We start from the raw sequence: 13,681 nt of genomic DNA, 5'->3' as shown, positions 1-13,681 counted from the left end.
AAATTAGTTGCTTTCATTTTGTAGAATCTTTCTAAGCTTAGAACTGAGTACGTCCTGACGAGCTCTATGCTTGCTAAGCATAGTTTCTTGAACTTTCTTTCCCAGCTGCTTCTTTTCCTCTCGCAGGATGTGTCCTGCTGCAGGATGTGTTTTGCAACAGGTTCAGAGCGGACATTCGTTTCTCTGGAGAGCAGGAATACTAGAGCTTTCAGGGAAACGGGTGAGGGATGTGATGTTGCTGAAGTGGGGGTCCGTTCCCGGTGTGCAACGAACCAGTTTGAGGAACGGAGATGAGCTATATTTCATTTCAGAGTTGCGCAAGTGACAATTGAGCAGTCATGGCTGTTCATTTACACACAGGCACAACCAACACATGCACAGCGTCAACAGACACACTCAGCTGAGCACAAGACCAACGCAAGATGCACATATGCCACCAAAGGAACACGCATGCTTGTTGAGAGAAAGACACGTACCCACGTGCGTGTGGAGAGACGGATAGATTCAGCAGGCGCTTACGCACACAGCCTTTCAGGGACATTGTCTCCACACACGCTGGGTCAAGTCTGCAGCTATCCTAGATGTTGACAGTCGTGCCAACACACGGAACTCTGCCAAAACACCAAAAACGCTTACAGGAGCGACACTTGGTCTCACACAAGCACACAAGTGTTTGTCTTTCTCTCTGTATCAGGGACAAGCTCGTGAAGAGGTGCTCTGCGGTTCTGACTCGACAGGGCACGTTTTCTCTCATTTCTCTGGTAGAGGGATTGTCAAGCGTCTTTCCTTGGGCCACTGTGAAGCATTCATTACGGGAGAGAAGTACCACGGCGCAGCATTCAGTTCTCCCCACGTCTGTCTCTGATTCTTTGCTAGCAGAGCTCCCTTGCATGTGTCCTCATGAGAAACGCAGGACTGCGCAACTAGATAGACGCGGAACCTTTCCAACAAACAGCACGCTGGGTACTCTCTCTCAAGCTTAAGCATGAATGCAGCCCACATCAAAGCACACTCATGTGGACAGAGAAGCATTTACAAGCGCAACTGCTTCCACGCACAGCATCGTCCAAGAACAGGCACATATGTGCAGGTACCCTCCAAATGGGTGTTCTCAACAGACATCTTTAGCCTCAAGCACGAAAGTGCTTATACAGTTTATCGTGTTATTGGTTAATTATGGCTAAGTCCTTTGTAACTTAATCACAGTCTACATAATTTAGCAGCTTTTCTTCACTGGGAGAGAGTCCCCTGTTCTCGACATAGCCTTGGTCCTGTCTTGCCAAGGATGAGCACTTAACATCCAGGAATGAAAACTCTCCACACAAAAGCTGAAGACAAGACCCAGTCATCTGGCTTTTCAGTATCTGGTTTCCATTCTGTGTTTTGCTGTGGTTATCTCTTTCATGCTCAGAGTCAGAAGGAATCCAGAGGTTGGAGCTTCTGTTTCTTTTATGCCCAACCACAATACTTCTTTCCCGTTGAAGAAGCAATGCACTCTGTTTGGGGTGAAGTGCAGGCAACTTTCCCATGTAACGTTTATTTGTCGCGTAAAAATCAGCCACACGTTCTCCTACGTTCAGTTGGACTGGTGCAGTGTAGATTTTGACCACGAGGTGGCACCGCTAACTGCTAAATGGAACTTCTGGAAGCGCATGACTGCCGCTCTCTCTGTGTCACATCGCCGATCTGCCCCCAGCTCCTCCACAGCGTACAGAGGGGCTTTCAGCCCTGGCTCAGCAGGCATCCACCGCCTCGTGGATATTCAGCGCCCCACTGAGATGCTCCGAAAGCTGAGTCCTAGATGCAGTGCCCCCCTCCCTCCCAACAACTCCCCCAGCAGTTGTGCCTGGTTATACACTAACCCCCGAGGTTGTGAAACCCTCTGCTCCCCCTTGCCTAATATAAGCTTTCCCAGGAAAGAGGAGGGTGTTTGCTCACCTGCCAGCTATATACTATTGGTTAATCAAAACAGCCCCCATTACCCTTTAACCTAAAGTGAATGTGGGAGGTTTTTCCTCCATCTGTCTGTAAACCCTCTCCTCTTCCTCAGTTTCTGGTAGGCACTATTAGGCCCTGTGAGACTGTGTCTGTTGCTGTCAGGTTTTCTCAGGTTCTCTTGGGCTCTGTCAAGCTTTGTTGGCCTTTGTTGTGCTCTGTCATGCCTGGCAAGCCCTGTAGGGCTCTGTCAGGATTTGTCTGGCTCTGTTGTGCCCTGTTGAGCTTTGTCAGGCACTGTCAGGCTCAGTCAGGCTCTGTCAATACCTGTTGGGCTGTGGTGGGCTTTTCTGGGCTTTTTTGGGCTCTGTTGGGCTTTCTCAGGCTCATTCTGTCCCTGTCGGGTTCTGTGGGCTTTGACGAGCCTTGTCAGACACTGTTGCACTCTGTTGCATTGTGGCAGGCCCTGTCATACTCTGTCAAGCCCTGTTGGGTTCTGTCAATATTTGTCGAGCTCTGTTGGACTCGGTCAAGATTTCTCAGGCTTTGTCAGGACCTGGCTGGCTCTGTCAGGTTCTGTTTGGCTCTTTTGGGCTTTGTTGGTCTCTTTTGATCTCTGTCGGGTTCTGTCAGTCTTTGTTGGGCTCTGTCGGGCTTTCTTGCTCTTATTCAGGCTTTGTTGGGTTCTGTCCGGATTTGTTGGGCTCTGTTCGGTATTGTTGAGCTCTGTCAGGGTCCATTGAGTGCTGTTTGGCTCTTTTAAGCTTTGTTGTATTCTGTCAGGATCTGTAAGGCTCTGTCAAGCTGTGTCAGGTCATGTCATTCTCTTTTTATGATTTGTTGAGCTCTTTCAGGCTCTGTCGTGCTTTGTCAGCCTCTGTCAAGCCCTTGCCGGACTCTATCATTCCCTGTCAGGCACTGTCAGGATTTGTCAGGCCCTGTCAAATGCTCTCGGGCTCTGTCAGGCCGCTTTGGGCTCTCTTGGGCCATGTGAGACTGTTTCGGGCTCTGTCAGGCCTTCTCAGGTTCTGTTGAGCTTTGTCAGGCACTGTTGGGCTTTTTCAGGCTCTGTCCTGCTCTGTCAGTCCTTGTTGGGTCCTATCAAGTACTGTAATGCTTTTATGAGCCATGTTGGTATCTGTCTATCTGTGTCAGGCTCTGTAGGGCTTTGTCAGGTTTGTTGAAAACTGTCAGGCTTTGGCAATCCCTGTCAGGATTGCTGGGCTCTGTCAGATTTTGTTAGGCTCCATCTGGCTCGGTCAGGCTTTGTCTGACTCTGTACAGCTCTCTCAGGACCTGCTGTGCTCTGTTAGGGTCTGTTTGGCTATGTGGGACTCTGTCTGACTTTGTTGGGCTCTGTCATGCTTTGTCAGACCCTGTCGTGCTCTGTTGGGTTCTGCTCCCAAGGAACAAGTGACAGCATAAGAGGAAATGGCTCCAGGGGAGGTTTAGGTTGGATTTTGGGAAGAATTTATTTTCAGAAAAGGTTGTCAGACATTGGAACAGGCTGCCCAGGGCAGTGGCGAAGTCACCATCCCTGGAGGGGTTTAACAGGGTGCGGAGATGAAGTTCTTAGGGACATGGGTTAGTGCCAGAGTTGGGTAACAGTTGACTCAATGATCTTGAGGGTCTTTTCTAACCAAAATGATTCTGTGATTCTATGATTTCTTTCACAGGGTGCACTGTGTTGGTTAGAGCAAAATAACCAATCCCAAAAGCTAGTTAGACTGTTGTGACATATCAGGCAAATACTCATTGCCTCACCTTTGCACTATCTGCAACAAGACCCACCTTCAGAACCTTGAACAGACATGTCAGGACAGATATCTGGGCTAAGTTACTGTGAAAATGCTTCTGGAGACCAGAGCCTGGTTTGGGGTGTGCCAGCACTGCCTTACTGGTAGCAAATAAGGGGCAAACCCATCCTAAATCTCCATCCCTACACTGCAAATTTTCTTGAAGGGGATCAAAGAGAGCGGGCCCATGGAAATCTGCCAGAGTATAGCAAGAAACAGACCTCTGACTAGGTGCTGGCGAGCAAGAAATGTGGATTAAAGCCAGGACGACTTGACCCCGAGGCAGGAAGTGACAAGGTATAATTGTGTCTCCAGGAGCAACAGGGAGAATCCCAGGAAGTGGGGTGTAAATTATCTTGTTTCCTCTGCTGGGATCTGGCCAAGGATTAACACCCCTGTATGCTTAGAAGAGGTCCTGTGGTGCTTTTAATATTTGCATGGGCCAACATACTGCTGCTGTCTCGTGCACTGAAAGAGCACTTCTAAACAAGTATCATGTATGAACCCCAGCCTAGGCTGTGCAGAAAAAATAATGGCCAGCCCTCCAGCCGTTACTGAGGGTCTCTTTGTAATTTATGGTGACCTAGGGGAATGCTTCATGAGGTGCGATCTCCTCCCTGCGTTTAAGGTTACAGGCTGCAAGTCATTTTTAGAACTGGCCAGAAGCTTGTCCTGTGCCAGCACAGGAAGAACATGTTCTGGCAAAACTGAAGCCTTGGTCGTGGTCTCTGCTACAGGTATGTTAGCTGCTCCTGATGAACAAATGGAGGAAGTTTCCTTGCAGGATTATTTTTAGCACAACCCTGGAGTTGCTACCACTGAGTTAGCCCTTGCATTTCTAACTTCACCACCTTGCAGATGAATTCATGATGGGGGATGCAGGGGGACACAATTACCTTTTGCTATTCTGACACACCTAGGATTCACCATCAAAACCAGAGCAGTGGCGCTTTCCTTGCTGCCCTCCAAGACACTAGCCTCACTGTTTATTCCCTACCTGCCACCCCCATCAGAGGTCTATCCTTTAAACGATGATGTTTTAAAAAGTTATTATCTTAGATGGAAAGGTTGACCTGATATAACCATATGGCAAGGAAGACCCCTTCCTGGTGCTCTGGTATTCACTGCAGCTAAACCCTACTAGCAAGTATTCACTTCAGGGGGCCCCACATGGTCAGCCTGGGACTGTAAGAGATTTTGCTGTGTGTGCAACGCACTGAGCCCAAACTCACAAATGTTGTCAGGAAGGACGAAGGAGTTAGAGGTTGAGAGAAAGAAGTACTTATTAACAGAGTATCTTGGGGTGTGCTAAGTGCACAGAGGCAGAAAACTTCTCCTTTGCCAGATAAGTCCAGGAAAGCAATCACACGGCTGATGTGAAAGTAACATGGCAACGCAAGGACTTGAGGCACAGCAGATGCAGCAAGGCCACTGAACTGGGGTGCACAGCAGTCAAGGGGTAAAAAAGGTGGTGAACAGGTGCTGGTGTGACAGGTTTTGTGACATGCAGAAAAACCCTTGCACCCTAGTCCCAAATTGGAGGATGGATATAATAGAATCATAGAATGTCCTGAGTTGGAAGGCACCCACAAGGATTATCAAGTCCAAATCCTGTCCCTGCATAGAACAACACCCAAATTCACACCATGTATCTGAGGGTATGTCCTGTTTTTTTTAAAAACCAAGTTTCTCTTTTCACGAATTTGCCTGTCAGCTAAAGCCTTCATATTAGCTGCATTTTCCTGGAGAACCAGATACAAGTTTTGGTAAACATAGCAATGGAATTGATAACAAATGGATACAGTGCTCGCAAGAGCGGAAACGAGAAACAGGTGACCAAGAAACTGACCAACGAAGTATAATATCCCATTCACATGAATACTTCATACAAAAGTGAGAGATCACAAGGATCTCGTCCTGTTTTTCCCTTTTTTCCCTTTCGCTTATGGCCAACATTAGGAGAGGACTTTGTTAGTCGTCCCTGTAAACCAAGGCCTAGTGAGAGACTGAATCCAGCTCCGGTTGGCTGCAGAGTCCAACCCAGCACTTCAGGTGCCAGCTCTGCAGTTGCTGAGACTTTCAAGATCGGTTTTGTATATTTTGTATTATTTTCTCTATTCTTATTAGTAGGATTAGTAAAACATTTTTAATTTCCCAACTCTCTTATCTCTGTCCTTCTTTTCCTCCTGGTCACCTGTCCTTAGTGGTAAGTGGGGAGGGGGAAGAGGAGGTTAACAATACATCTGCCACGGTTTTATCGTCATCCCGCAATCAAAATCCTCGACAGGGTATTTTCCAGTTTCTTCTTGAACACTGTCAGGCTTGAGGCTGTGACTGCCTCCCTGGGGAGCCTATTCCAGTGTTCCACCACTCTCTGAGTGAAGATCCTCTTCCTAATGTCCAGCCCAAACCTCCCTGGCAGATATTCTTGCCATTCCCTCAGGTTCTGTCATTGGTCACCAGAGAGAAGAGATCAGCACCTGCCCTTCCTCCTCCCCTTTGTGACAAAACTGTAGGCTGCCATGAGGTCTTTCTTTAGACTCCAGAACTCCTAGATCCCTCTCCAAAGAGCTGCTTTCCAGCATCTTATTCCCCAGTCTGTATGTACAGCCATGGTTGCCAGGACCCAGGTGGAAAATCTGGTTCTTGCCCTTGCTAAACTTCAAGTGGGTGGTGATTGCCACATCCTCCAATTAGTCTAGATGCCTCTGCAGGGTGTATGTACATAGGTATGCACTTGGGCTGCAATCCTGTGCAGTCTGAGTTAGGAAAGTAGCTCTGACCCTTTGTGTGTGGTTTCAAGAAAGCAAAGGAGATAAGCCTTTGAGTGGGCTTCTGGTCAACTCTCTGGCGTGGGAAGAATAATGGAGCCCCAGCTAGCTCAGCTGCTTCTCAGCTCTGAAGATGCAGTGGCCTAAGAGATTCATGGAAGCCCTGCATTGGACCTTCTTTCATTTTCCAGTTATGGGATAATTGTCCCTGTCTGGCTGAGGGGAGGCTAGATGAGGTCTACAGGTACTCCTGCTTCATATGTTAGAATTAGGCTTTTCCATCCAGAATCTTACCATGAAGTGTGAAAGTTCATGGCTTATTCCAGCAAATGCCTCTGAGGTTTGAAAAATGAGGCTTTGGTTTAAAACACTTGCAGATAGTCATGGCAACTAGGTAGGAGCCCTGTCCACCATTGCAAGGCAAAGAAACAGGGTGAAGTAATCTTCAGTGCATGGACCTAGGGTCTAGGGATGAATGAGCTGGCTTGCTAATGGTTTATACCAGGTCCTGGCATGTGTGGTACAGATGGATGGGTATTAGTTCCATCATCTTCACAAGATGCAGTGACATCCCTGGGAAGAACTGTATCCCCAGAACTTCTCTCCTAAATAGGTTTACATGTATTTGGTATTAACCACAAACAGCAATAGAGGGTTCTGCTTCCTTTGATTGTTCTGGTTTGGGTTTACTTTCTGCACAACAGAGTGTTTGATGAAATCAGCTGTAGTACTCTCCATCTGCTTCAAGTTAAGCGTGCATCCAAGAACCCTCCAGATCTGGAGCTTGGACACGCTCCTGCTGCTTTAATGTGACTGGCAACTCACTTGAAAGACATCACAATGATGAAAACATTTTTTTATGTCATCATAGTGGGCACAGAGGAGGTTACTTGACCTCTGTTTGTAGCACACCTTCCATACAGTATTTAGGGAGTAGTCCTATGGTCACTGAAGCTCTGGGCAGAGCTCTCAGTGGAGAGAGGGCAAATCGGATTCAGACTGGCTAAGAAAGTTACACAGTATTATAAGCAGAAATTATCCCTCTACCCCATAAGGGTTGAACATTCTTCCAGCTCCTTGAGATTACCTGTTCTGCAAAGCTTCGTGCAACAGCCATGACTAGAGGGCAGTTGTTAGCCATCCTCCACACCCCAAATGCTGTTTCAGCAAATACATTCAGCATTAGAAATTGTCAAGTTAGAGTTGTGCCATTTCTTGCAACAAGTAGAAAGTGCATTTATTGGTTTTGTTGTTGTGGTGGGTTTTTTTTCAATTGTGATGAGAAACGGAAGTGTTTCTCCTCAATATCTAGTGGAGAGAAACAAAGTTACCAGTTGACTGAAAGCAAAGCAAGTACTGACTAAAAGAAATTTACCAAATGAAACAGCTAGAATAGACTAGAAGAGAAACTTAATTTCAGCTCTGCTGCTCTGATGGGCTGACAAGAAAGAAGAATCTGTACAGTCAAGTAAAACATAATCACTGACAGGCTTATAACCAGCTATGTAGTCTCCTGAGAGAGCTCAAGGATAATCCAAAATTGTATGAAACATTTTCAGTATGCTGTTTCTTTAATTTTCCTTGGACATTTTGCAATCTGTGAGGCAAACAGTCTATGTAAATCTTTGCAGGATCTGAGCTTTAAATGTCTTGAGGCAGGGATGGTCATTTGTTGTGCATGTCTGTATGGCAAATAACTCAGCAGGATCTTCAATGGCTTCCTGCCATGCAAGGACACATTCAAGTGCTTCTTAGACATCAGATCTGAGTGGGTTGGCACATGCATGGCAATTCTGTGGCACCACAAATGCCTGACCTGAGCTCCACCACCCCGAGGAAAAAACCCACCCCGCAGAACTCAGTATCAAAACTATGCAGTTTCCCTTGTGCTGGAGCTTCACTTCCGTGATGCACTCTGTGGGTCTGTTTCTGCCTTTGTAACTGTACGTAGGGAGCTGTTTATGATATATTAATCTGTTCCTACAAAAAACCTACCTATGTAAACTGAAGGTTTTGCACATTGTGGATCTCTCCTGGGAGGCTCAGACTTGCCAGCTGCTTCCCGGATGGACATGTTTGTGCACACAATCAGAATCCACCTGGGTTTCCAGGACTGTTCTTGCATCTTTCCTCCAGCCTAGTGAAAGGTCTGAGAAAAAAGTGAGAAGAAGGATTGTTGCATCCCTCCTTTCAAATGCCTGAGTAGCTGTTTTTCAGCCAGCAGTGCTGAAGGCCATGAATATGTTAGCAATGAGGTTACAGTTTTCAGAGAGAGAGATGAAATAGCCTTCCAGGACCTACATTTCCCTCCCAGCCCTGCAGAGCAGGTTTGGCCAATGTGCTTACTGTCCAGCATGCCATTTCTTGACGCAGCCATGCTCAGTGCAGATGAGCACCAAAGCATGAGGTAAGAGGGTAAGCCATGGGCTGATCGGGATGCAGCATCCCTTTTGGTGGAGCTGTGGTCTGTTTCTGCTTCTCCAGTTGCAGTATGATGACAGTGCAACTCAACCACATCTTTAAAACACATTAAGATATAGTGTACTTTCTGTTTGCATGAGATATGGAGACCCTATTTACTGAATTTAATAAAATGATGCATTAATATTTCCTTTGCATTTTTTCCTCCTAACATTGTGAATTAATAGCTGAATAATTCACACTATTTTCACTATTTTGTTAGCATTATATTCTCACCTTTTAAACAGTTTGGGTTTTGATTGTAGTCTTGTAAAGGATACTTTCAGATTGGGGAAAGGTTTTGCAAGCTGTGCTCTTTCAAGCCTGGCTTCTAATGACCCTCTTCTTTCTTTCTAATGTGCTGGGGCCTAGCACAGTTTGGAGCTCCCTGTTCTAGTCATGTACTTTGTCTTCACCTCTTTTCAATGGCCAACAGATTTATTTTTGTTTAGCTTTGTCCATTCAAATTGATATTATTATTACTAAGACTTGTTGAGAGAACAGAATTCCACTCTTCACTCTTTATTTTTGGCTTCTGGCTGACTGTGCTTAATAATTACATACAACCCGTCCAGGCTGTAGTATATTCCCCGTATTTCCCTTCTAGCTGACCTGACATTTTCATACAGTAACATACTACAAAGTTCACTAACCCTTTTTATGTTAAGGTATAAATGGGGGGCTGTGTTCCTGAATCTCTGACGTTCACATCATTCCTTCCAAGCAAACTTCCTTTCAAATGCAGATAGACTACTTTTTCTCAAATTGATGAAGAAAGCTCATTTTCCTGCTTTATTATCTGTTTTATGGTATCTGTTTCATAATTTTAAATGGTGAGAAATCCTCATGCTCAATTTTCATGGTGTTTGAAATCTATGTTGATTCAAAACCAGCTGAATCATGCTTGATAGTAGGTGAATCACAGCTGACCTGCCTGTAAATGTAGTGTGAACAGAATTGTCCTGAAGTCTGTGCAGATCTCTTTTGTGGCAGCTTCTTTCACTCAAGGCTTACTGTGTTTGGCTGTAAGAGGTGGCTTTCATTCCAGTTGCAGGCTAATTTTGGCTAGCAAAGGCAAATGCACAAGCTTGAGAGACTCCATGTGCACTGTCCACACACTGTGCTGCATGTGCACAGGGAAGCATGACAACCAAATTTGCATTTTCAGGACTTCTAGACTGATCCTCTGCTGATCTGTCAGCAGTTAACATCCATTTGAGGAGACTTACACCTCTGATAACCTCTCAGCAATTTCCATATAGCTGCTCCTATGGTCTGGAAAACTGGCTCAAGTTAAGATATTGGTTGACAAAAAAAAGTAGCTACTATTTACACGCAGCCCAGGTCACTCATTGGCCACACCAGCTGGCACGCCTAAAACCATGGGACATGTGAGCAACTGCCTGTGCATGACAGCTGCTTAAACTGCTGTTTTAAGAGACATGTCTGTGGAGCCTACCCTTTCATTTACCTTGAATTAACTACCAACAAGGCAATTCAGGTGGCAGACTTTCTGTGATCTAAGGCCCTGATTCAGAAAAGCATTTAAGCATGTGCTTCAGTTTACCCTTTCTGTATGACGTACACAAGCACATGCTGAAGTCCTATTGAAATAATTTTGCAAGGGACTGGGATAAAAAATCCCAGCCATTCTACAGGCAGAACTTATTTAATAAAAAGATTGTTTTTATCTCTTAGGTTTCTGTTAATATGTCTAGGTTATTGCTTTCTACTGAAATGTTGCAGTGAAAGCATAACTTACTTCAAAAATCTCTATGAAACATTCTCTTTGCCCTTCCTTGTTCCTTATTTTCCATTAGCAATTCATCATGAAGAATGCATTTCCCAACAATTAAAAAATAAAGCCAAAACAACATCCCAATCCGCATTGCCTGCATGCCTGCAAATGGCATGTTTCAGAAAATCTTGTTAGGTATTTTGCTGCTTTAGAACCAAAAGCTTCTAAAAATGCTCTCAGAAAGTGCCCAGTCAGTTTGGCAGCACATCTCTATGCCATGAAAGATTTATTCCTATTCCTTGTAGCTTAATCTAGGTATTGTATGAATGCTATCTGGTTTCCATGACCAGAAATACCTATGACCAAATGTCAGTCTGGCTTAATGTATTCCAGTGCAGAAAAATGTTAATGCTTTATTTTACACCTGGCTGGTAAGAGTGATGTTTGTTTGGAAAAACTACTTAGCTGTCTCTGACTGGTGAGCAAACTCCTTATTTGAACCCCTCATGTTGAATCATTGATTTTTTTATTTTAGAGGAAAATGAAGAAAGATGTCACATCCTCAATTCTTGCTCTGATAGGTATAGGAATATCTGTAGCATTGGCAAATTGCAGGTAGTATTTTACCCTGCTGTAAAAAAATGAATAATAATTAAAATAGTTAGGGATTATAACTGTCAGATTTTTTGTCAGATAATGCTTTTTGTTCTAAATGGTCGGCATGACCTAACAAAAGAAGACACATTTCATATATTACCAGCATCATTCTGCTTATCAAAATCCACAGGTTTTGATATGAATATGATAAGAGCTGTGAAAGTTCTTTCTTTCAGTTCACACTGGACTACTGGCAACTTTTTGGCTTTGTTTCTTATTTTTAAGGCTGTGATTATTAGCAGCATGTAGTTTTGTGAAGTTTCAAATACCAGTCTCCTCAGAACATACGGCTGAATTTTACAAATAAAGATGGTGATATGTTCTTTGCGCATTTTTGATCTTAAACAGATCGCACCACTTGTGCACACTGGACAATTTCGGCACAGGTATTCTGAAACAAGACAACAAGAGTAAGTCAAAATAGTTCCTCAATCTCAAACTGACGGACAACAAAGACTTGGGAATAATCACAATATTCAATTTCATATTAACTTCAGGAGAGATGCAGGGTGGGCAGAGACCGGCACGTAGGGCAAGGGGAAGGCAGGAGCACAAAAGCAACAGGCAGGGTACAGCATAGCAGCGTTCGAGTGGGAACGGCAAAGCCTGGCAAGGCGGAGTGCAGCGGGGATAAGGCAGGGAACGGGCAGGGTCGGCGCACTGCACTCCCCGCGGCCCCGGGCACGCCAAGGGCTGCCGGTGCGAGGGTCGCAGGGCCCCAGATCCTGGGGCCAGCTCGGTCTCTCCCTGCTACGCACGGCACTTCCCGGCCTCGCCGCCATCTACCTCTGCCAGGCGTCTGGGCCCGAGTGGGCGCCCCCGCCACCGCCCCATGGCCCGTCCCCTGTGCAGTGCGCCTCGCACCCTCCTCTTCCCCTCCCCCCCCCCCCGCCCCTGCTCGGCACGGAACCCTTTAAGAGGAGGGGGCAGCGGCTGAAAGGCTTGACTAAGGGCCGGGGTCGCTTCTGTCGGGGCTTTAGGATTGGGTCGACCGGCTAAAACAAACACGAGGGTGAAGAAAAAAAAAAGGCAAAAGATTGAGCATTAAGAAAAAGGAAAAAGCAAAAGACAAAAAAGGGAGGTGTGGAATCTGGAGAAGAGGTGGAAAAAAATAGAGGAGAAAACAAAAAAAGGAAGCCGTCCCCTATTTAAGCCAAGTCTGAGAGCGCGCAGGGATGGAGCGCTCAGGGATGGTGCACCCCCGATGGCTTTGGCTGTTGCAGGGCTCCCTCCTCCTGCTGGCCAGAGCGCGGCAGAGCGGCGGCTCCGCCGGCCCCTGCCCCGCCCGCGGAAAGGTAAGCACAGAGGGCTCTGGCGCCCGCCGTACCGCATCGCACCGGCTGCTGGGGCCAGCAGCGTGGGGCTGCCGCGGCCTTGCGGGAGTTCGGGGGACGGAGTGGCGGACACAGTGCAGCGGTCTCTTTCCTTCGGAGGGCGGTGGTGAGAGCATGGGGGTGCGCGGGGCAGCGGCTCAGCCTGGTCTGCGGAGGGCACGGTGTGCCCGCCCAGACGCGGGTGGCTGGTGGGAGCGGGGCAAGAGAGCGGAGCGGAGAGAATAGTTTTGCAGAGCTGTGCGCCACGTGGAACGACCACCAGCGGGTGCTGACGGAGGAGGGAGACCCTGGCATGAGCCCCAGCAATACATTTTTCCTGTGCCGTGTGTGACGACCTACGCTGCTCTCAACACGACAGAGTCGCCTGGAGTGGCTTGTTGCCAGCATCCCTTGCAGGGGCATAGTCTGTCTTGCTACTGAACACGGAGCCTGGAAGAGCAGGTTCGGAACAGTAAATGACCATGGCCCTCAAGTGGAAATATAGTTACAACTTTTGTTATGTTTTACTCGTCCTCTAACCTCATCAGCAGCACTGTCATAACCTGAGCGGCATGGTATGACCTGACTCCACTGGGTGGTAAACGTAGGTGAGGGGCTGGGTTGCAATTTAAGGGTGATGTTCTGGCTGGTGCGAAGCTTGCAAGCAGGGTGTCATTTACATTAAAAAACAGACAGTGAAAAAAAGCAGTTCTTACTGAATTTTCTGATATAAAAGTACCAAAAATCATATAGGAAAAGCCTTTCTGAGCTTTATGTTAGTCTGTCTTTTACCATTAACAGACCATCTGTGCTGTCTGTTGGCATCTGCATAGGCCTGGAAGCACCTGACTCGAGGTGCTGTGCACCCAAGATGCTCCTGGGACATGTGTCTTGCCATTTGTGTTAATCTCCTGCCCCAGGCAGCATTGTTTCCTCCAGCACAACTGTTAAGGGAAATGGAAGCCCTTAGTAAGTGCAGACCTGCTTGCAGTGAGCATGTGCCAAAGCCCA

The 13,681-nt window shown here is 46.6% G+C and overlaps 1 protein-coding gene across 1 annotated transcript in view; it reads left to right on the top strand.

Annotated features, from left to right (window-relative positions):
• Positions 1-12,430: 12,430 nt before the first annotated feature.
• TRABD2A (TraB domain containing 2A) overlaps positions 12,431-13,681 on the top strand; it is an 83,053-nt gene continuing 81,802 nt past the window's right edge. Inside the window, exon 1 of the mRNA XM_082075635.1 lies at positions 12,431-12,652. Coding sequence (XP_081931761.1) covers positions 12,533-12,652 — 120 coding nt within the window. The 5' untranslated portion in view covers positions 12,431-12,532. The remainder of the gene's footprint in view (positions 12,653-13,681) is intronic.

Source organism: Streptopelia decaocto (assembly GCF_964273445.1).
Source record: "Streptopelia decaocto genome assembly, chromosome: Z".
Taxonomy (NCBI): domain Eukaryota; kingdom Metazoa; phylum Chordata; class Aves; order Columbiformes; family Columbidae; genus Streptopelia; species Streptopelia decaocto.
This window is presented reverse-complemented; position numbering and strand designations above follow the sequence as displayed.